At 38.1% G+C, this 24,641-nt stretch overlaps 1 protein-coding gene across 11 annotated transcripts in view; it reads left to right on the top strand.

The window, feature by feature from the left end:
- STAG1 (stromal antigen 1) overlaps window positions 1-24,641 on the top strand; it is a 207,162-nt gene that overhangs the window by 149,072 nt on the left and 33,449 nt on the right. For all 11 annotated transcript variants that reach the window (XM_052804003.1, XM_052804002.1, XM_052803998.1 and 8 more), the window contains 9 exons: window positions 2,037-2,151; window positions 4,287-4,404; window positions 5,560-5,663; window positions 8,562-8,654; window positions 8,780-8,869; window positions 9,058-9,261; window positions 13,561-13,631; window positions 19,451-19,538; window positions 21,158-21,238. In XM_052804003.1, coding sequence (XP_052659963.1) covers window positions 2,037-2,151; window positions 4,287-4,404; window positions 5,560-5,663; window positions 8,562-8,654; window positions 8,780-8,869; window positions 9,058-9,261; window positions 13,561-13,631; window positions 19,451-19,538; window positions 21,158-21,238 — 964 coding nt within the window. The remainder of the gene's footprint in view (window positions 1-2,036; window positions 2,152-4,286; window positions 4,405-5,559; window positions 5,664-8,561; window positions 8,655-8,779; window positions 8,870-9,057; window positions 9,262-13,560; window positions 13,632-19,450; window positions 19,539-21,157; window positions 21,239-24,641) is intronic.

The following is a 24,641-nucleotide window of genomic DNA, read 5'->3' as shown; positions in this document are numbered from 1 at the left end:
CAAGGGCTAAATACACAAAGGCTGCATAAACCTCTAAAGTTGGTTTAAATCCTAAAGCTTTTGCTGAATTACTGTTGCAATAATATATATAAGGCCTATGTATCCCTGTTGGTCTACCTGATAGGCAGTCATCAATTTTACAAACTTTTAAACCAGTATATTTCAAAATTGTGAACTTGAGAGGTTTTTATGTAGTAACAATTAAGAAATTTGTTTCTAAACTCACTGACTTCCCCTAAAAATACATTACACCATGGTTACATCTTTCATGTACCCGCTATGCCAAAGGAAATGAGCTAGCTTTTCCATGGATGTGAATCATACCGCATCACTAACTATGACCATGACATTGCCACATAATAGTAAACCTTTTCATTTTAGTGTTTGCAGTTAAAAGTCTTCTAGCAGTAATTTTCTTTTTTCCCCTCATGGGTTATGACATTAGAGTTCTTTAATATATCAGAGTGCAGGTTATATAATTTTTCATGCCAAGATACACAACAGAAGAAAATCATGTAAAAACATCAGTTTTCCTTTGCAAGTGTTCTAATTTTCTGTGGTTTATTAGTGATTTAAAACTCCACACTGTAATTGTAAGCTTTCATTGGTGGATTTCTGGAGTTCATCTCTGTGATCAGGCATTACCCGTTTCAAGGAGTTAATTTACAAAATTCAGTTACATTTAGTTTCCTACATGATGTTTTAGGAAATGGTTAGGTTCTTTGTAAAAATATATACTGAAATTCCTTTCTTAATTAACATGTGACAAAATAATTTTGACAAATGCCTTGAAGGTAAATGAATTTGAAGATATATCTGCACCTTAGTGTACTTAGTGTAAAGACAAAACTTTATCCTAACTTTTCTTTACAATGAGATACTGTGCTGTGTTCTATAAATGTCTCTCAAGGTAAACAGCATTGAGAGAAGATTGTCCCATTCCTAACACTCATTTTCTCTTGGTAACTGCTAACACATAAGAGCTGGTGCTCCATTTTAAATAACTTACAATCTGCCTGAGGCATTTGAGGTGAGATTTATCTCACCTAGTTTTATACATTTAAATATCACTTTCTAAGTGTAAGCTAGTCATTAGACTTTCTCTCTGTAGTTAGCAAAGGAGAGCAAATAACAAAGAGGATCACTGACTCAATCCTGAGGTGGGTGTTTTAAGATATTTCAGCACCTGCAGAGATGCTCATTTCTTATCTGTTCAGTCAGGCGGGGGGGAAAGGTGATGTCTAACTAAAATATGTTTGTGTATAACTCATCCTTCTCTTTTCAATGAATTATAGTAGTGAAATCAGAATACTGTGTTTCATATTTCTAATTTGCTGTGACTGTGGTTTCACAGTAAACGCAAGGAACAGTTTTCAAAATTCTCGAAGTAAAACAATCATTGCTGTAACTGTAATGTGGACACATCTGAGATCTCTTTAAGCTAGCAAATTTGAGCATTGAGAGTATTTTGGAATTAGCCATGCATCAGGGAAGTCAATGGAGAATGTATAATTTACTTGAAAAAAACCCAACAAACAAACAAATAATTGCCCAGTAGCTTGCTTTATCATTTATGCTGCTACTGATACTTGAGGTTGGTTGTTTAATGGGATGTCAAGTTTGTTTATACCATATCCCAGTCAGCATGACTACAGTGAAGATACAACCTTAGTTCTTAAGGCACTAGTGGAGTAAGTGCTACCACCATTGTAAGACTTGATAAGTTAAAAATGCAAAACTATACAGATTATGCAAATATATAAAACTGTGAAAAATCTTTCAATATAAATAGGTTTTCGAGAGCTTTCTTCCTGTGTGAAATTCTTCCATCCCTGTGAACATGAAGATATTGAAGATAAATTCATGTCTTCAGACAGGCAGAGGTCATGCCCTCTTTCCCTTGAAAGAAATAACTTGAGATACTTTCACTGTGTTTTATGAACAAATCTACTATATCAAGAATGAATGCTCATCATATTATTGCAGAAATGATATTTGTTTTGATAAACATGATAGCTCCTTTTGCTTATTTTTAGACTGTTCAGCAGACATGATCCCCAAGCTGAAGAGGCTCTAGCAAAGAGGAGGGGGCGAAATAGTCCAAATGGAAACCTTATTAGAATGTTGGTTCTTTTCTTTCTTGAAAGTGAGGTAAAAAAATCATTTTTAACCTTTACATGTTTAATAAAACCTGGAACTTAAGTAGTGATTTATCAACATAAAGTAACAAGTTGTCTGTCTTTTTTTTTTTTTTTTTTTCATCATTTCAGAAATACTGTATGCCCTTTACTCTGCTCCCCATCTCTTTGTCCATCAAGCAAATTCAACTCAAAATCTTCTTCATGGTTTCTTCTGCTCTTGCATGTCCCCACTGTACTCAGTACTGCATTGCTGGTAGTATGGTGGCTGCCAGGATTCATTGCTACATAGAAATGTAACTGGTCCTTTTTTTAAGATAACCATGTAAGGAGTATACCTCTGGAGTTACTCTTTATGGAGTAAAATCATTTGCTCAAAGCAGGGTCAGCTGTGAGTTTAGATGAGGTTGTCCAAGGCTTTATGCAGTTGAAAACGTCAGAGGATGGAGACTGCAAGCATATATACGATGACATTAAGTGTTCGATGAACACATTGGGGATGGGATTGTGCCCATAGTTTACGTCTATAGAGATAGCATACGTGGGAAGTTTTGTGGTAGACATAGTAATTCAGGTGGGGAATGGCAGTGGAGTGGAGGAAAACTTGATAAACTGTCAGGTACAGGATGTTCTGAAGATAGAGGGGGAAAGGCTTAAAAATTATACATTTGATTTGGTAATAAATAGGTGGCAAAGGAAGACTGAAAGAAAGGAATGACAGAAATGTTTCTCCACAGAGGGGAGGGTGATATATTTTGTATAAAAATCAAAAGGAAAGGTATTGCAATCGGGTATTTTAATTGTTATGAAGTCTTGAACAAGAGACTTGACTGTGAGAATGAAAAGAAACACAGTCAGAGATGCTGAGAAGGAAGGGTGACATTTAGGTACAACGTTAAGGTTAACATTTTTTAGAAACACCTTACAAACTTAGAAGTTAAGCCTGGATGAAATGTCACTACTTGTGTGAGCCTTCAGTCTGCTATCTGAATGTATTTTTAGTTCCAGCTTCTTAAAAACTTGCATTGTTATAGATCACTGTACTTTCCAGTGAAAATACCTTAAATCTGAGTGTGTGTGATTGGGTGGGAGTTACATAGCGTTAAGCTTGTTTATCCTTCTGAGGAGAAAAGGAACTCAGCTTTGCTCCCAAAGCCATAATCAGCAAAGTGCCTTCCCATGCAAGCCATGTGCTGCTTCCCGAGGTTGCTTTTCTCTCAGGGCCAGTTTTTGATATTACTGTTTTTGAGAGAGTTGTTAGAAACAAAGTAGAATATTATGACTCCAGTTTTAATGAAGAGTTAGAGAATTGGGAGTTTCCATTGCATAGGACTAGAAGATGTAAGCACTGCAATCTGAGAGGGTGCATTCAGAAGATGGCACAGGTAAACCTGTGACAAGCATCAGTAAGCTCTGTGACACATGATGTTTTGCCTAAGGCTGTTCAAAACAGAAGAGGAGGTAAATGTAGTGACATCTCCTTCTCTACACTCTTAGATGTTTACCAGTTGAGGAATCAATCCCATGTCTGGCAAGCAAATCAGAACTGCATATTGTGCTTGTTACTTTTTGACAGTGGTGAAAGATCAGTTTATAAAATAGTAGAAGCCTATGGATTATTTTTCTCACTTTACAACACTTGTGTTGATTCGTGTAAAAACTTTTTTTGCACTTAGTGTTAATTCTATACCCCCTGAAATCAGTAGGATTTCTGCTATTGTTTTCTGAGCATGTAGCAGCATGTATGAAAATTAAATGCCTGTTCAAAATGAATATATTACAACTCTCTCTTAGTGTCATGTCTCACTGTCTCTCCTTTTTATAATGCAGTAAGAAAGTGAGGAAAGGTAAGTTTATGGCTTCTACATCAAAACTCTGAGAAAGATTTTTCACAAACAAGCTGCTTTATGGAAGAGAAGCTCAATGTGGTTTTATTCCATTTTCTGTTAAAACATAGCCCCATTGTTGTGCAGCTGCATCATTCAGTTGGAAGAAGACCTTCCAGAGTTAGTTTCAAACTGAATTTTCTTTCCAACTAACATAAGAGTACATGCCCAGGACACTCTTCTGTGGCCAAATGATTGTGAAAGTTGAAGAACTGCTGCTTGTACCAGAATGCTGTGCTGATGATTGCTTTGGATTTTCTAGTTGCATGAACATGCAGCCTATTTGGTGGACAGTTTATGGGAGAGCTCTCAAGAACTGTTAAAAGACTGGGAATGTATGACAGAATTGCTCTTGGAGGAACCAGTCCAAGGAGAAGAAGGTATTTGTTTAACCTCTATGCTTTATAGATTTTGCACAATATTGTTAATTATTCCTTAAAAAGATATTTCACTGTGGGTGATAGAGATATTTATGTTGTTGCTTGTTTAGAAAGCATATTTGAAGAAGATTTTAGTTTAATCCATTTTTAATGCATTTTGCTTCAAAAGCAGCATTTTTGTACTCTGTTTTTCATCTTGTGAAGTCTGCTGTACTGTGGTTCCCTAATATTAAAGGCTAGGGCTTCTTCTTGTCTGAATGTTTAAATAACTAGTGTATACATGAACATTTCAATAAATTAAATAGCTAATACAATTTTGAATAAACAAGCACTTCAGCTGGTGTTAATTAAATATGGGGCTTTTCCAGAAAATGTTAAAACCTAATGAATTCTCAAGAGGGTAAAAAATAAGGCAATTCTTTCGCCATTAGTTTCAAATCTCCTTTCACTAATAATAGATCTGTGTGCACAAGGTAGACAGGGAGGTTGGTGGCAAAGAGTGCCTAATGGTAAAGAGCATCATTCAAGATCCTTTATAATCCTTGAGGATTCTCCTGCTTCAGGGACCTCTGCAGGGATTAGGTGGTTGAAAAACCAATGTACTCTTACTGCTCCTAGCGTGATGTGCTCATCATCTCAGTGTTTCAAAATCTGGCCTTTTGGTATCCACCTGCTACAATTGTATTTATGTGGTAATTTCCTTAGGAAATTAGGCACTTTGGTTCTTTGTTTCTGCGTACCCTAGTGGGGTTTGATCCTCCAGATGTGACAAGAAGTACTTCCCAAAGAACAGAAATAACACTTCATGACTGTGAGACTATTTTATGAGGAAGTGACAGTGAACAGTCAGTCACTCTCAGTCCTCCATGACGCTCTTTATTTTGTAAATCTTCGTTATATTCCCCTTCATTCAACCTTTTACCAGACTACATTTCTCCGGTCTTCTTTCAGTTCCGCCGTATCCATTTTGAGATGATGTGAATGGTAATTCAAAGAGCAAGCAAGAAAGCCTTGGTTTTATAAATGGGACAAAATGACATCATCTCTGTTGTTCTCTATTCCCTGTGTTTTACAACTGTGTTCACAGATTTGTCTTCTTTGAGATGTCTTGCATACACATCAGAACTGATGTTACTTGGTTTTTTCCCTCCATAGCAATGTCTGACCGGCAGGAGAGTGCTCTTATTGAGTTGATGGTGTGTACAATCAGACAAGCTGCTGAAGCACATCCTCCAGTAGGCAGAGGCACTGGCAAGAGAGTAAGTGGTACTGCAGTAGGTAGCTCAAACCTCTGTGTGTTACTATGGTGACATAAAATATTTGTCTACAATGCCACATTTTGACACTTTTAAGTTAGATTTTATAATTGATGTTTCCTGTTTCATGTGAACATTTTTGAAGAAAAATAGTAGAAATTCTATTTCTGGGCATGTTTGGGTTTTCGTTTGATTGATTTTGGGCTTTGCATTGCCAAGTTAAGTAATGTAAATTTACAGCATGAAAATATTTTTAAATTATTTTTAGATGTTCTTTTTATCATACCCCTGGCTTATACTTGTAATATACCCACATCTACAGCCCTCAATGTTAAATCTAGATAAGAATTGGAAGTGTAGAGCTCAGGAGCAGAACAAGATTACCTCTGTCTTCCATAAAAAGGAATGTGCTGCTAATATGGATGTAAAATTTGTAGAAAAAGCCAACAGTATCTTCATCATGAGCGTAGTTAAGCACTGGAACAGAAGCTGAGAGTTTGTGCTGTTTTCATCCTTGGCAGTTTTCAAGACTTGACTGGACAAATCCCTGAGCACCCTGGTCTGACCCCTGAGCTGGCTCTACTTTGAGCAGGAGAGGTGGGACCAGGACCAACCTGAATACATCTGTGGTTTTATGTATCCATCCTCTCTGGCCTCTTCCACTGAGTGCCCTAAAAATTCAAGAATTTGACATTCTGGCCATATTGCAATCTAGCTGCCTCTTTCATTTATTTTATTGTGACTGTTTGGGGATCAGTGGAAGTCCATTCCTAAGGCTGGGCATGCACTTTTAAGCATTTCAGTGTAAGTCACAGGGTCAGGGTGAGCAACAGGCTTTCAGCTGTATTCTCCATAAATACAGGGTCTCAGCTTTCCAAATGTATTTCCCTGATTTTTGGTAGTCCCCTTTTTATTTAGGTTAGGCTAAAATGAAATAAACCCATGTGAACATTTGGTACTTCTGTTAGGTTCTGCTCTGAATAATCACAGCTAGTTTATTAAAGAAAGGCACAGACTTAATGAAGGTGAAATCTGGAGATAGATTTAGCATTCTCTATTGCTAAACTAAATGCAGTTACTTAGCTTCTTAATTTTTATGTGCCAAAAGTAGATTAGCCTTGTGTCCAGAAACAGCATCCCAGGAAAAGCTCTGCGAAACCATCAGTTTAAACATGCTTTGTGTACCTTAATTTATAAAGCACATTCTAAGAAATTCCTAGTTTAGTAAAACATTTCAGGGGTGAATCTATGAAAGCACTTACTCAAATTTACACAAGCATGTATTATCCTGTGTTACCAAAACTGTATTGTAAGCAGAACTTAACCATGTTTTGTCTTTAGCTGCAAACCGTTCTAGCAGACAAAGCAACCTTTAAATTTAACAAAAATTTAAGGGTTTGTGTTTTCTGTTTGGAGCACCATATTAGCTTTCCAGGTATTTTTTCTATCTCAAGAGATCTACAGTTCTGTTCACTTAAGTTCAGCAAATTGCTTAGTCTTAGATTTTTCAGTGTCTGTATTTCTTCAAAGGTAAAGAAAATACTTCAGTAAAATAAATTTCACCTTCTGAAGGATGATCAAAAGAGCCTTGAGATCATCCTAGGGACCCAGATTAATTCATAGCACCACAGAATAGCAATTTTTGGCCACCAGAATATGACTGGGTTGTTAGGGGGTCGGAGCCTGACTTGGTAGCTGCATTTGTGTTGCCTTCTGATGAGCTAGCAGCTTTTGCTGGCACAGGTGGTGCTGCACTGCTAGTTGGTACAGGAATTGTGGTTGCTGCTGTATGTATCCAGCTGTCTGTCATGTACTATGGAATTGGTTTCTTACCTTGGTTACACATCTATTCCCCTTTGCTTCATGGTTGTTTTGGGTTCCTGCTGACACAATAGGCTACCTGTCATCCAAGCATGTGTTTTGTTTCCAGCTGTTCCTCCTCACTTACAGAGAGATGTAGGTATGACATTTAGCTTTTGCTTCTTTTCAGTTAGATCATGAGTTGTGGGATGGTAACTGCAGGGATCTCTGACTTGTCAGTAGAGGTTTGTCATGTTCTCATGATCTCGCTAGCATATTCTCTGAGTTAAAATGGGAGCAGATTTCTAATTATGCACTCACCTTCTTGTGAAATAGTTTCTTCTCTGACTTTAGCTTGTAACACTTATTGTGCAGTCTGGCAGCTTTGCTATACATAAATCATTAGCTAACTTGAGTATTTTATTATCATTATTTGTTTTCAAAAGTATTCTATCCTTTTCTGAAGCCAAGAAGCCAGATCTAAGCTTTTATGAAGCATGCTGTTTTGATTATTGTCTCTCTATTCACTGTTTCAAGGTGGTTTTGCTATGACAGCATTAGTAGCTTCAGTATATCTTCACTGAAATTTGTAAATGAGTTCTGTGAACTTGGATGTATGTTCTCACTGAGAATTACATTCCAGTTTAGAGACGAGGCCATGAATCTGCTAATGAAAATCACTGTTACAGTGTGGTTTGGTTTTGGTTTTCTTAATTATATTTCAGTTCGCCCTGAGGTCTTACATTAACACTTTGTTTAATGTGTGAAAGCCAGAGCTCAATTTGCTTGGAAGCAATAGCAAAACTTCCACTGACTTGGGTTATATTTGAATTTCAATCCTAAAAAAATGTTGATGTGTTGAGACAATATCATGCTGGATGATATGATATTTTCCTTTTCAATCACGGCTTCTTAGGACACATGGTCTTCCCATTTAATCACTCTTCAGTCCAAATGTGTTTGAGTTTTTTATTCCCTCCTCTTTTGATTTATTAAAAATACACTTGCATGGATTTTTGTTTGTAATACAAACTTTAGAAAGATTAATGAATGCTATATGCAGAAATTGTATTTACTGTAGTTATTTTTGATCACTTGCAGGTCTTGACAGCAAAAGAAAGAAAAACTCAGATAGATGACAGAAATAAATTAACTGAGCATTTCATTATTGCACTTCCTATGTTGCTATCAAAGGTACAATTTTCAAGAAAATCAATCTCTCACTGGTATTTACAACTGTCTTTAAACTTTTTCATTCTGTAGTGTAGCTGTTTATTTTTACTTCACTATTTTTTTGTTTTGTTTCAATGATGTTCTAGTACTCTGCTGATGCCGAGAAGGTTGCAAATCTCCTGCAAATCCCACAGTATTTTGATCTGGAAATCTATAGCACGGGCAGAATGGAAAAGGTATAGTACATTGGGCAAGAAGTCTGGTTGCTTTCAAGTATCTGATTACTATTCTAGTCACACAGTACTGTGCCTTCATTTGGCATATTAATGATCTAACCTTCATTTGGTGTATTCTTTGAATGACTTTTTCTTTGAGTTTCATTGTTCAGGTAGGGTGAAAGCTGAACTTCTTTTCTGATCTACAGCATCTGGATGCCTTACTGAAACAGATTAAGTTTGTTGTGGAAAAGCATGTGGAATCAGATGTTCTCGAAGCCTGCAGCAAAACCTACAGCATACTCTGTAGTGAAGAATATACAATCCAGAACAGAGTTGACATAGCCCACAGCCAACTTATTGATGAATTTGTGGATCGATTCAACCATTCTGTAGAGGATCTGCTGCAGGAGGTTTGTATTCTTAAAGCGAATTTAGTTAGACTACCTAAAATACGCTATGATAAACTGCAGAAAAACATTCTTACCAAATCATTAAATTATCAATCTGAAGACGTAGTGCAGCAGCAACTATTTCATAATTATTTGGAGCTATTTCTCCATGTAGAAAATCCCTTGGACTAGCCGTTAAGCCTGCAAAGCATTGATGCTGTAAAACAAAAACCATGGGACAATCCTACTTCTGAATATTTAGTCTAGTATTTAAACAGCCCACGTAAGAAATTAAAAGGATGAATGGGTGAAAGCTGATGAAAAATACAGAGAAAAGTGCATTTACACATTAATGCTTCTGGTGATTCCAGTAGTCCCAAATGGATATACAGGCAGCAGAATCAAGATTGGATTATGTCTTGAATGGAAGAGAGGATTTAGTAAAATATTTATAATGGCATATTGAAAGAGCTCTGGAAAGAATGAAATAAAGATCCAGGTCTAAAACCTGGAGGTACCTGGGATTTACTTCTAAGAATTTATCCTTCAACATGCGTAAGACACAATACATTAAATAAGAATAGAAACCTTACTCATTTTTTCTTGCTTTACATCAATTTAACTTTGTGTAGCACTACTTAATTTGTTGTAATTCTCATGCTTTTTAAACATAATTTAAGGGCTGCATAGATCTTTTTCTTCACTACTTCTAGTCATGCACTGCAGTGTGGCAGATATATTTAATTTTATATGTACATTTGTAGAAAGCTAAGCTACAGTCTCTATTTTAGAATTGCCTATTAAAGAAAATCAGTTTTTTTCTATCGTTAAGTAATATGCCACATACAGGCATACTGTGTATATGCCTTGTCACATTGCAGAGTAAATAAAAATTTTTCTGTTGCTGTAGGAATGTACGTGAGTAAAAAAGGCAGTGCATGCAGGAAGCAGGCACTCCACAACCCAGAGGAGTTAGTGCACCACTGTACATTCTTTGATAGAATACATTTACTTTGCTGTCTACCTGTCTGCCATTTTATATGTACTTTCTCAGAAACTTCTGAGCAGAACCTGAAAAGACATTCCAGAATTTGTGCTACATCTCTGCCCATCTGTGTGTGGCAAGGGAATCCTTTCAGCTAATGCCACATTACATGTCTTCACTGTCTGTTTTAAGAGCCATGGATTTTTGAAGTTCCTCACCTCTGGCCAACAGGACCAAAAACTCTAAGACAAAAACCTTGGGGAATGTGTTGCTGACTTGGGTAGCAAAAAGGGCTAAAGCTTGACTCCCAGCACAAAGATCCAGCTTCAGAACCAGCCGAGTTCTCTACACCAGATGCCCAGCAACTGATCAACTGGCTTTCGCTCTTTCCATTGGTACCCACTGACAGAGGTTTAGGAACTCTGGTGAGGTCCTCACGTTTTTCACTATCCGCATATCAAACACCAAGGTTCAGTCTGGGTCTATATGCAGGGACAAATCTCCTATGTTGCTTCTCATAACCTGGCTCTTGGAGAATCTTCGGCTTATGTCTCCACAGCCAGGCTCAGAGCATCAAAAAGCATCTCATTCACACTGTCTCACCTCGAGATGGAAGAAATTGCCTATGGGTTTTTTCAAGAATCAGACCAAGCAGCAAGTGGAATCCCAGTTCTTTGACACTGACTTGCCATTTCTGTTATACTGTCTTGTCGTAAGACATTATGAAAATGTCTTCTTTCAGCTTTTTCTCTTAGTTTTATCTTCAAACTTCTCCAAAGTAAATGCCATGTTTGTTTTCTCTGGAGACAGTTGTGTAACAGCCAGTGTAACAGAAATTAGGTCTGTCTAAGGACATGCAGATTTTTTGGAAGAGCCCCCTTGAAGTTTCCACACTGTTCACCTGTATAGACATTATTCATCCGTGGATCCATTCAGGGGTTCTGAGGTGGTATTCTGTTCCCTGGATAGTTTCACCCAAGAAGAGATCCACTCACCGTTTTATTAGTATTACTGAGACACCCACAGATAATTTTTGAACCATAATCCCGAATTCAGTTAGCAAATACAGGAATACTTAGATTCCTCCTGCTGTACAGCAGCTGCTCTTTCTCTGACTCACCCATTCTCCTCCACACAGCAGTTTTGAAGAGGAGTTGAGACAAGAACCAGTCATCTAGTTCTGTCAGTTCCTTTTCTGTCATCCACATACCCTTCTGCAAGCCAGCAGTCCAGTTAGTGTAGAGTTGGGTTTACTATAGCATCAGTCCTCTTGTTCTTGGATTATCTGATCTGAGGAGATCCAGTGCTGTCCTTCCCTTTGCTACCTCACAGTCCCTAGCTGTATATTTTCAGAAGCCCTTCTTAGGGACTCCTCTTCCCCAGGCAGTGTGGTCTCTGGGCCTCAAAGAACCATCTTCCAACACTCCAAGCAGTAAAGATGAAAGGGGATTGGAAATCTACATGTCTTCCAGCCCCAGCCCACATTTCAGATCAGTTATGCCAGCAAAGCATTTAGGTCCAGCTGTTTTAGACTAGGGATACATGAATGTTGAGATTGTTCAGAAAACACGCTCCATATTTTAGGTACAGTGTACGGGTCTGCAGTCCTGACCTCTCCCTTTCTGACACTGCTTGAAAGATCCCTCTGGCCTCACCTTTTGCGCAAGGGGAATCAGGTGAGAGCAATGAGATGCTGGGATTCATAAATGACTTCCCACCAGTCTTCTCAGGAGAAATGAACTAAGGGAGAAAAACTTTTTTTCCTGCAATTTTCCTTTATTACTGACTGGTGTTGAATTAGGAAGTCAGTAACTGCTTATTCCCACTCCATTTCCCTTCACTTCTCTTTGCAGGCAGCTTCTCTTTATACCGTACTACAGTGTGAAAAGCCCTGAAGGAGGCACTGAGACTACTGGGCAGAGAACAAAGACTGGGCTCATGAAGGAACATGGGCCAGTGATACCAAAATACTTCTGATGTATCCCCTTCCTTTACCCAGCTTGGGAAGGAGTCGAGAAATGCAAGCAAGGGCTTATGATCTTTGTGTGTATTTGCTTGCATGAGAGAGGGATGGTGACTGAGGATTTCAGAGAAAAGCTGTCTCTGAAAGTCATATGAGAAATGAAGAACTAAGAGGTTTAGATCCCGAAGGAAAAGGGAGTGCGGAGGTCAGACGTGACATAGAGAAAGATGTGGAGACAAAACCAAGGCAAAAGTAGGAGAAAGCAAGAAAGAGAACAGCGGTAGCAAGGGTTTAAAATTTTGGCCTTTGTGATATTCTTTGCTGGGTGATACTTGGTAGAATAATTAATTTTAATAAGTCTGTTTAATCATTTTAAATTCAAAAATGTGCATACTTGTACCCAAGCAAGTATCCCACTGCTTTATGGCTTCCCACTAGTTTGATAATGAGAGAAACATTGATTGACAATAGCATCTGAAGACAGGAAAACGTCTTAATTGTTAGGCTTTTAGATGGAAAAAAAATTATCAAAATGAAATGGAGAAGAGTTGTTGTAAGTGGGTTTCCTGTTTCAGAAAGTTGCTGAAAAATTAAGTTTTGGAAGTACCTTAATTCCACTTGTTTCACTAAGAGAATTTGCTGTTTAGTTTGCATAAGTATTAGGATAATGATATTTTAAAATGCCAGAAAGAAAAAAAAAAATTTAAATGAAAAGTTTTGATTGAATTGTGCAATATTTATTCTTGGACTGTTGTTTCCCCAGATTTGCAAAACCTAAATTTAAAAAAAAACAAAAAACAACAAACCCTTCCATCCAGTTCTGAATGTATGTCAGTCTGTGCACATAATGTGATTGTCATGCATTACTGCGTATAACACAGTGAACAGCAATGAAGGATATGAAAAGAAAGAAATTTCCCCACTGATCATTTTAAAAAAAACTAGATGTTGATATCTGCAGGTTTCTGGCGTGGAGCAAGGCAAGCATTTGGCTTTATTCTTGTAGCGCGTTCATCAGCTGATGGTTAAAGCTGATGGTTCAGTCCTTTTTGTAAAATAAGGTAGAAGTCAGTTTTTATTCTTGGGAATGATTTCTACTGCTAGAGGATAGTGGTTTGAGTATGAACACAGTGATACTGCTGAATATTGTCAGATGATCTTGCTTATTTCCTAGTGCTATGCAGTAGTTATTTTTATTATTATTATTATTACTACTACTACTTTTATCTAGATTCCGTAATAATAGTAATTGGAAAATTTGGAGTCAGTTTTGATGTCAACATAAACCCTCAAAGAAATCTGTTCCTCCTGATGCAGTAATGTACTTTGGTGGATTGCTGAACTCTCTTAATGGATTTCCTTTTATTTTCAGGGAGAAGAAGCTGATGATGATGACATATACAATGTGCTCTCCACATTAAAGAGGTTAACCTCTTTTCACAAGTAGGTGATTTTTTTTCCCCTCAAAAATTTACTATGTTGATTTTATCATTTCAGCGAGTATCCGTTGATGTCTAGTGTTAAGAAATGAGAAAATATATGGCCTGAAATATGAAATAGAGATTGATGAATGATTAGTGGTATTTGTCAGTATAACTGTTTGCACTAATCTGGGTCCTTGCTTAGTTAATGCTATTACTTTTACAGGTGTGATTTGCAAGTGGCATACCATCCCTTGCACTAAATGCTTTTACACCTAAGTCTTACTAAAAGTCATACTCCCCTGCATGACAGACAGTCAATGCACAAGGAACACTTCTTATCTCTGGCACCAGTGGATGCAGACCAAATCTGTGCTTTGAGCCTCAGCTTAGGGGAGCCCTGGAGGAAGTTGTTTCTCTGTTTCTCAAGGCTTTTGAGGTATTTCTCCTCAAAATTACAGAAATAAATAGTAGTAATAATAATAAAGTTTATCGTGAGAGTCTGGACTTTGCGTTCTCTTCCTGCAGAAATCAGATAATCATAGAATGGTTTGGGTTGGAAGGGACCTTAAAGATCATCTAGTTCCAACCCCTCTGCCATGGGCAGGGACACCTTCCACTAGACCAGGTTGCTCAAAGTCCCATCCAACGTGGTCTTGAATATGCCAGGAATATTTTTGAGTTGAATTGTTGGCAAAGTCTAACTGTGTGGATTGCACAGAAACTCCTTCACTAAGTATGAACCAGCTCAGTGGAACCAGGCAGCAGCTTTTCAGGGTCCTGCTGCTCTCAGTTACACCTACGGGCACCCTCATAACTGTAGAGCAACCTGGAAAATTTCACTTGAACTCTGAATTTTGGAGCATAGCGCAAAGACCTAATCTTCCCCTCCTGTCAACTGTAGGAAGTAATTGCCCCTGGTCAGCATGTAAGAAAGCTTCATGTGCAGATGGCTGAGAGCCTCAAATCACTTCTTCCTTGTCACAAGATCTGAGAGGACCTTGCTTCTGCCACCTCATTTATACAAATTGGTTTTAGTGATTTCATTTCTCTTTTCTTTCTGTGCTTAGTCTTTACTTATCCTGAATCCTGCATTGGATCATTGTATGACATAGTTCTGAAATATCTACTCTTTGTTTCCATTCAACAAGAGTCCCACAGTGATCATTAAATCGTTACTAATTTTTGTAGTGCAGCAGACTGACACATGTGCAAATTAGGTTTTCAGTCTCCCTGGTAACACACTGGAGCCACTTCTGCCTTTCCTGAGAGGACTGGTGAAAGCTATAGTTCACATCCAAGAAAGAAGCACAGGTCTTAAGGCTTTTCTGAGCATCTTCCATACATATTTTTTCCTTTAGGGTTCCAAATCTCTAGAGAGTTAATTCAGACTACAAAGAAAGCCTTGCAGAATAACACACAAATCGGGGGCGGGGACATCTACCTTCACCTTCAAAAAATAGGAAAGAGAAAAGAATCAAAGCTAAAGAGCTGAAGAGCAGCTGTTTACCATTTCTCAGCTGATTTGTTATTTATGATTATAGTGCAGTGGGAATTTCTAATTAATAACTGCTTGCATATAAAGAAGAAATGAAGTCTTTTCATTACTCTACTGAATGTTACGTCTGATGTGATTTCTTTGTGAAAAGAAACAATCATACCATTCAAGACAGAATTTTTGCCAAACTTCTAGCTATGAGATTAGGATCTTCAATTCAAAACTCGCATTGACCATTCTCATCTTAAAGAACGGTGGCTGTTGTCTGATACTGTCATTGTCTGTCATCAACTGGAAGCCGAAAGAAATTAAATCAATGGAAGAAGTTTAAATTGCAGGCTAACAACTGATACCTTTCAGATCTTCTAAATGTGCACCAATAAAATCATTGTGGAGCTTTGAAAAGAAACAAGTCCCTCTCTTCTTCCAGTGAGAGAAACTTACCTGTGCTTGTGTTTCCTTGGTAGTTGCTGCTGCTTCATATTTTAGGAAAAAGAAGCCCAGTGAGGTGGAAAAAAAACATGGTAGGGGATTATCAGAAAAGCCTTCCAGACCAAAAAGCTTCTATGCTGAGATGTCCCAAGCCTGAGCTAATCCTTTTTCTGAGAGGGTCATGGCAACAAAGGCCTCACAGCACACTTTTTAATTAATGTCTTTTCTTCAGACAAAGATATCAGTATTCCAATACAAATCAAATTCATTATTATGCTGTTTCCTTCCACGTTTTCAGAATATAATAATAAATTTTCTTGAAGTCTTCTAAATAGAACACCTGGACTATATACATGGGCTTCTTTTTTTGCCAGGGTCTCACTGATATTTATAGCATTTTTTTCTGTCCTTAAGGACATGAAGACAATTTTTCTATACTGACTCCAGCCCAATTCAACTGAGCGTTCACACATAACTGTCCTGGTTTCAGCTGGGATAGAGTTAACTGTCTTCCTAGTAGCTGGTACGGTGCTATGTTTTGAGTTCAGTATGCAAAGGATGTTGATAACACTGATGTTTTCAGTTGTTGCTCAGTAGTGTTTAGACTAAAGTCAAGGATTTTTCAGCTTCTCATGCCCAGCCAGCGAGAAAGCTGGAGGGGCACAAGAAGTTGGCACAGGACACAGCCAGGGCACCTGACCCAAAGTGGCCAACGGGGTATTCCATACCATGGGACGTCCCATCTAGTATAGGAACTGGGGAGTGGGGGCGGGGAATTGCCTCTGGGGGACTAGCTGGGTGTCGATCGATCGGCGGGTGGTGAGCAGTTGCACTGCACATCATTTGTACATTCCAATCCTTTCATTATTGCTGTTGTCATTTTATTAGTGTTATCATTATCATTATTAGTTTCTTCTTTTCTGTTCTATTAAACCGTTCTTATCTCAACCCACGAGTTTTACTTCTTTTTCCGATTTTCTCCCCCATCCCACTGGGTGGGGGGGGAGTGAGTGAGCGGCTGCGTGGTATTTAGTTGCTGGCTGGGGTTAAACCACAATAACACATCAGTGCTGTAGCAGTTTGTATGCTGCAAAATATCAGCATTTCTTATTTAATTACTTCAGTTAATTCAGTGCAAAAAACATGACTCTCAAGCATCACCTCCGTTACTCTGGATGTGCCCTTTGATGCTGTCTTGTATATAGAACATTGTTTCACATTTAGAAATCAGGATTGTTAGTGTCACTGTCCAGAAGTCCTCAAATATGATATGGAATTTGATTCCTTCCTGCCTCCACACTGACTTCATAAGCCTGCAGTGGCTATAGTAACTCTCCAGATACATATCATGTTTTTATCAGTCTAAGCATGATCGGTCAGGATACTTCCCAGATAGGTAAATTCATGGTCAGACCAGCAGATCTTCTCTTCCTGGTATAGAAACCCTTTGCTTAACCTTTTTTCCAGTAGTTGACCAGTACATCCTTCAGACTGAGTTACTCAGAAGTTTGTTATATCCAGAAGAAGTAGAAATGATGACAAATGAAACCTCAGTAGAGAAGTTAGACTATATCTAGCACAGCTGTTCAAAGCCCAAGGTACAGCTTCTCTCACTTTGTGTCTCTTTAAAGAGAGACAGTTTTGTGGGTGGAGAGATCACTTCTTCAAAAAGAAAGTTGTCTAAGCTGCTTCTTGCCACACTTTCAGAAATGCTGTGGAACTGGTACCTTTACTCCATCTGACTACTTCCTGGCAGAAGCGTGTCCCAGCAGACAGTGCTATCTATAGGGATGAAAAGAAACCTTTGTAGAAATGTTTGGCCTTGTTTTCTGTAATCCATGAAGACCCTCTGACATGGAAGGGACTAAGGGAAAATTCTGTGCTATGTGAATATTCATTCTAGGAGCCTCTATGTCAATCTGAACCTCTGTGGAGAATTGTATTGTGTCCAAGGTACCTTTATAACTATTGTTTTGATTGCCAAGTAGTTCAAAAGAAATGAAGATATACCAGAATACACCTAAATTTAATGTGGAGGCTCTTCTTTAAGGAGGTTTATACTGAAAAGCCCTATGCAACTTGTATATAGTTAGAATTTTTCAGCTTTGGAAGCTGAAAAGCTCTTCTTGAGATCAGCTGTAAGGCCAGGCTCAGAGCAAAGAACTAAGGTGTCCCCAGTTGTCAGGGCAATGGGGCATGCCCCCTGTGATGGCTGCCTGACGTGGAAGGCTCTGAAATGAAAAGGCAGAAATGAGATAGTTTTTCCTTTGTATTCTCTGTAGGATAATCTATGCTGATATCTGCCTCTGCATACCAAGGAGATTTTTACTGCTTTAATTACAGCGCTGTAATTAAGGAGGTACAACTCTGCCTTGCTAGCAACCCTGTGATTTGCTGAAGCAGCATCTATGTGCTTAATTTCACTAGTCAAAGGCAGTTCTCTGACAGCCTATAATTTATCTATGAAACATTTTATTTTCTTACTTTGAAGATCATCCAGAATCTAAGGCGGAGGGAGTATCTTTACATTTTTGTTTCCTTTTTTTTTTTTTAAGGTTTTCCTGTTGTTCTATTCATGGATTTGAATTAGAAGTCAAGATGCACCTTGGCGTAATGACACAACCCTAGAGTGCATACTTCATTTGCTGTCAGCACAATGGCATTAATTTTTATGTTTTCTGTGGAACTTTTTATCAGTGAGGTTTTCCAGGGCTTACATGCTCCAGACTGGGAAACATTTCATACTAGGGGTTTCAATAGGATCTAGGCATTCCCAGTCTTGAGTTCAACTTCTGTCTGTTTTAGAACTAGAGAATTATTCTTTCTGGCTAAGCAGGGTAGTTAATTATTTAAAAAAAATCAGGCAGCTCCAAAGCAGGGCAGACACTACGGGGTGGGAAAAGTGAGCATATCTTGGTGATCAAGGTGCTGGGATGAAAGGGAGCAAGATGCAAGAGACTGCTTTATCTTATTTAGATTTGCCAATTCAGTCTGAGTATCCCTTCTTCCAGGTATTTTAATCACACAAATTTCTGATTATTCTGAGGTGGCGTGCTCTTTTATAAACATATTATAAACTGTTCCAAATTATCTCGGTTTAATTCCACTGCACAAAAATGTGTTAAACCTAAATTTTTTTGTGAGAGAGAATTTTTGTCTTTCAGGCAACCCGGTGTTTTGTAATTTCTTCTGTATTTCTCAGTTCTGTATTTTAAAAGCTATATCATAAGCTATCGAGGTCTGTAAAGCTGTAGGATATATGTTGCTAATCTCATTTGTATTCCTCTTGCTGGAGAATCAGGTTGGTACAACTGAAATGTGAAACAATGAATGGGGATTGGCAACCACCATCTCGGTCTCATATACATGTATATCATGCTGTCTTAATTTAGATATTTTGGGATATATAATACCTAGTGATAATGTGTGTTATTTTTCTCTAAATGATACGGCAGAAAAAAATGTAACTTCATTTTGCTTAAAGCCATTTTTCATTCACTATATATTGCTAGAGTTTGGCCATAGTTTCTGCCACAAAGCCAGAGAAGTGCCTTCTGGAGTTCTGTCAATGTTTAGAACCAAAGAGGAAAGACAGTTCAGAGGCAACACTGAGAAGGAGCTTGTAGCTGCACTTAAGTAACCTTTAAAGATTTATGGTATGCAGAGAGTTTATCTCCTCCCTACAAAAATCCCATGTAGTAAAACGTTTTTCCTCAATTATCAGAAAGGCTAACTTCTGCTTTTAGCATGGTGTGAACTAATTGTGCAGCTGCTTTGTCAGCAGGCTGTATTGTCTCAGCTTTGCAAAAATACTAAAGCTCACTGAGCTGCCAGGTCAGACTATATATTCTCGCTGTGATGTGGAGTTTTGAGGAACACAACTAATCTCTCTTTATTACCTCTCGTTCTAGTGCGCATGATCTCACAAAATGGGATCTGTTCAGTAACTGCTACAGATTACTAAGAACTGGAATTGAACATGGAGCTATGCCAGAACAGGTACAGTTAGCAACACCTGCACTGCACCATTTGGGGATTCAAAGTTTTAAAGAGTCTAGCTGTAGAGAAATTCAAAAGCTTAATGCACTAGACTTCAGTTATTTAGGAAAAACATAGAGTTTTGAATGAAATTTACATTGTAGTGAGGCACTGTCTAGGAGGTGGAAAATCTTGGATTCTGTGATTTTTTTGCTACTTGCCTCACCTTTCTCATCTGTAAAGTAAGGAGTAACTAATGTTCCTGGCTGTGAAAAGCAATGCATAAGTCTTGATGTTTACACTGAAACCCAACATTTGTAAACCTTGGCTGTAATTAGAATTATCACAAACGATTATTATGCATTGAAGGTAAGATGGAAGCTTATCAAAACCAGAAAACAAGAAGAACATTTAGCAGGGATGCTGGCCAGCCTTTCCAGTAGAGTTCTTTTAGTGGACACGTCTTGGACTTTGTTTCCTCCTAGTTTGGTTTTAGTTTCTCATGGATGAGCACAGGGACCATTTCAGATTCTCCCAGGATTCCAGTTTAAACTGCAGACTGCCTACTCCAGCATTTCAGCACATTTTAAGGTATAATTTGATTTCAATTAGAAGCCAGTTGTTAATTCTAACTCAACTTCATTTAGGAAAAAAAATTTCTCATTAAGTTCTGTAGAAGTATTTTCTAAAAAGGACCATACGGAGGACGCACGCCACATGCCATGTGAAAGTCATGGCTTTAAGCTGTGGGACCTTCTCCTCTCTCTGCAGTTGCTACTTAACACTGAAATTGTGCTACCTGGAAGGAAGGGGCCAGCAGATAAAAACTGTCCATGCAACTACCAGCCATCTTCAGTTTCTGAGTTTGACAGGGATATGGCTCCCCAAATACTTCTGTAAGATCTTAGGAAAAACGTTCTGAAATCTGAACTCTCCTCAGTATTTCTTCCCCCAGTCCACTAGAAGGAGTTCACTGAAAAGGAATAGTAGTGTCTTTAGTGATATCTTTCCAAAAAAGTATTTTGTGAAGTGATCAGAGCTGTTACAAACTGGATTTATTCTGCACAGAACCACAAACTGTTGGAAGCACCTTCAAGCCAAAAAGATTTTGACATTTTTAGCACCTAATATAGATTTGAAATTTTAAAAAGACACCGTGGATGCTTTTGTGGGCACCATAAATATGAGCCTAGTCTTCTCTGTGAGAAAATTGTATTTTCTCCCTTTTTTTTTTTTAGAAATTGGGCTACACGTTCATTTGACAATGGAACAAATTTCCAGACTGTTTTACTAGTGAAGTCAGATTTAGAGGTATTTAAACAGATGCTTTTGAACTGAGATATGTAGATGTTGGGTTGTACTTCTATCATGCTGTGACATCACCTCTTGCTGTACTCTAATGCACAGTGTTCTGTTCTGTTTCCCAGCATTTACATAGTATTTTTTTCACCTGTAGTAGGCTGGGTTTTTATTGCACCAAACTGACTAAAGAAAAATGTAATACCCTTGAAAAAGGAAAGTGCTACCTAAGAACTGCTCCTATTTCTTCTCCCCAAAATGCATTCTAAATTTTACACACACTTACTGATATGCTTGATATTTCCAATGTGCTGGGATTCTTTATGTTCCCTCTGTTGCAGATAGTTGTTCAGGCACTACAGTGTTCCCACTACTCTATTCTCTGGCAGCTGGTGAAAATCACTGAAGGCTCCCCTTCCAAAGTAAGTAGGCATTTGATCATACAGCTTTTACTGAGGAAACACAACTTGCCTAAAAAGGCATTAGACCTGATTCTCTGTAACTCCACCCACCGTACCGTCATTTTATGTCATCGTGAAACAGATATAAAATGTTGGTGTTTTGATTTATTTGATATTTCAGGGTCTATTTAACATCATGCATATGTCTAAACAAGCTATACAAATGGCGGAAGCTTGTCTTTAGCAGGAGTTTATACTACATGGTTTTTAGATTTTTATTGCTGAAGATACTTAATGCACTTTATTGCGAGTACAGCAGTTTGCATGAATGGATAAGTAATGTTGACAATGCTTACCTAATAGGTGTAAGCAATGCTGTTGATCAGTACACCACAGATAGCTTAGTATTTATGTGTATTTACCTTGCTTACTTTGCATCTTTTATGTGGCTAAATATAAAAATAAGGTTACTAGCAGTGACAATTACTAATAAAAAGTGCACACAAGTGTAATGCAGTAAGGACAATGTTACATGTAACTTGTTTGTTATACTTAGCTTTTCCAGGACCTTTCTTTAGCTCTTCTCTCAATCAGAGGTCAACATCCTGTCTTTTTAGGGCTTTTTCAAAAGTAGTACATCAAATTAAAATGGTATGAAAACTGAAGTGGTAAGTGTACTTCCCCATCAGCATCAAAAAGAAAAAGATGCTATACTAAAGTACTGCTAAAATAAGCATTTTATGCACATAAAAATGATAAAAATACAGTGTAAATCCTTTGAGTTGTTTTGATACTGACATATATTGACATTTAAAAATAGCTAATAGAAAAAAAGAATAATTGGTATTCTTTATTCTGGCTTTTGTTCCCATGTTCCCCTCTCAGCTGCTTTAGCTTCTTTCTCTTTAGCATGCTGGTAGTATATAATTATTACATCTTGACTCCTTATAACTGAGAAAACTGAATACATCCCATTTGTTTTAAATGAACTCAGAATCTCATCACAATAAAGCATCCGAGTCCTCCTAGCTAGCAGCATTATTATCTTTAGGGGGAAATTTCACTTTGACAGAAGGAGCTAAGTAACTAACAGTAAATCCAGCAGGCCATACATTGCTTCAGCCCTTAAGTCCACAAAACCAAAACACCAAATCTCATTCTAATGCTTCCCTGGTAAGGAAAACTGGACTGCTGGTTACCTGTGTAGTGAGTGACTTGGGTATAAGGAATCAAGCACTTAAAGCAAGTGCAATTAGAGCACCTGGTTGACTATCCAAGCCTGGACGCTGTCTTCAACACCTTTATTAAATTTTTCCCCATGTGCTCTTGACTATTGGGTCTTGCTAGGTGTCTTACCCACTCCTGAAGATACCCAACAACTCTGTTCTCCTACTTGCTGGGCCCGTTGAGCAGCAATGCCCAGTCTTGCCTTGCTCTGGGTGCAAATGCCGAGACACAGAGTGTTCGGTAAGATTCTCATCTCCCTTCACTGCATTTCTCCATTTTTTTAAATTAAATACAGTAAATTGCTGCAGTCTAACATAGATGGTGCAGAGTGATAGCTGTCAGCATTGCTGGGAAAAAGTTTCATGTTTTCTTGTGTCTAAATTATAGCAAAAGAAACATACTTACCATAAACTACAGGTAGTGACTAATACATACAGCATCTGTCTGCATAGGACCTGGTCAGAAGCCTTGCATTTTGGTGTCAAAGTATTAATGTGGACTGTTGTTTGCAATATTACTGTGATGGTCCAGTTAAACTGAAAGAGAAAAAGACCTTTATTTATTTCAGTGGCTGGGTTTTTCTTGTGGACAAGCTTAGTATGGCTTTGCCTAATTTTTGAAATAGGATACATTTGTATGAGTCATTGATTTATGAGATGAATGCAGAATAGCCTTGATCTTTCATGTATTTCTAATGCTCTGATTCATATTAGTCATAATGTAGTTCATAGGAATGGAAGGAACTATGAAAGCTCCATCGAAAATAACCATTTGAAGTACAAGTCAATTCTGCTTCTGGAATCCCCATTGAAAATCATAATTACTCTAGCCTAGAGAGTTGTTACTAACTTACTGTTTGGGGTTTCACCCCACCCCCTACAAAAATAATGAGTCTGCTGCATGCTCAGTTCAAGTGGAGCACTGCATTAATGCCCTTCAGCTCTTCATACCTGGCCAGCAACCTCAGCTATGCTCACAACAGAAACAGGGTAAAAAGAAATTTGCAAACCTGGTGTGGTTGTAGCATTTTGGTCTGTGTGGGTTTTTTCTATCAAACTTTCCATTGTAGTTTGTTCACTGTGAAAATAAATCTGATCTGCACTATATCTGTCATTTAATCCATTAGGAGATCATTTTGCCCATGGTTGTTTTTTATAAGCCATAATGCGGGCTTATAAGTTAGCGGACATTAAAGGGGATCGCTTCTAAAGTATGATGTATGGGAAGACAAAGGGATTAACACAAGCATCTCAAAATGAAAAATAGAGCATTTAATGAGCATTTTTTAAGTATTCAGGCTTTTACAGGAACATTTCTGACACAGTGTTTTAATATGTAGGTCCATCCAGCTTTCTAGTGTTACTTTGCTGTGGCTGTAATGATCTAAGGACAGAGGGAGGTGATGGTTTGTAGACTGAAGTGGTATCTTTAGTAGACCAATGGATATAGCTGTAAAAATTAGAGAGGCTTTTGGACACACAAGCCTTTCAGGTTTGAAATAAAAGCAGAAGACTACAAAGCAAAATACAAGTTGAGAACAATTGCTTCGTTTCTATTTAGATACAGATCAGGTAAACTGTCTCTAAAACAAAAGGAAAAGCTCATTGGTACCTATAGGGGGGTGGGAGCAGGAGAAGGGGAGGTGGTAAGACTGTTACTAGGAGGGAAGTAGTAGCTGGATAGCGGGGAAGAGAAGGAAGATGAAAGATGAAAAGACTAAAGGAGAGAAGGGAATTTATAATATGTCATAAAACTGATCTTGAGTCCTTGTTTTTCTGTATCTCTTAGATTTATGAATTTTTGTTCCCAGGCTCGTGTTTAGAAGATGATTTTTTAGATTTCCCTTGAGCATCCAGGCTGTGAGAGATCAGAGATGGAGGGATTGATTTGTAAGAAATGTTCACCTGCTGCCAGCTGGGTCAATTGTGTGAGTTAATGCTGGCAAATAGTAGCTGCTCTGTTTCACCTAGTTAGTTACCATGTAGGCATTCAATGCACAGGATAAAGTATATTAACATTTTGGAATTTTAAGTACAGTATTCAAGGGTGTTAATGTTTCTGTGGGAGGAAGTATTTAGTTTGGTAGTAGTGGGCATATATTGGCAAGTTTTACATTTCTTAATCGGGTATGCTCTGCATCCATTAGGTGTAGATTTTATTGCAGGGAGTTTGCAGGTGGGATGGGTGGTTCTGGTAA

The sequence above is a fragment of the Harpia harpyja genome, chromosome 12 (genome assembly GCF_026419915.1).
Source record: "Harpia harpyja isolate bHarHar1 chromosome 12, bHarHar1 primary haplotype, whole genome shotgun sequence".
NCBI classification, from domain to species: domain Eukaryota; kingdom Metazoa; phylum Chordata; class Aves; order Accipitriformes; family Accipitridae; genus Harpia; species Harpia harpyja.
This window is presented reverse-complemented; position numbering and strand designations above follow the sequence as displayed.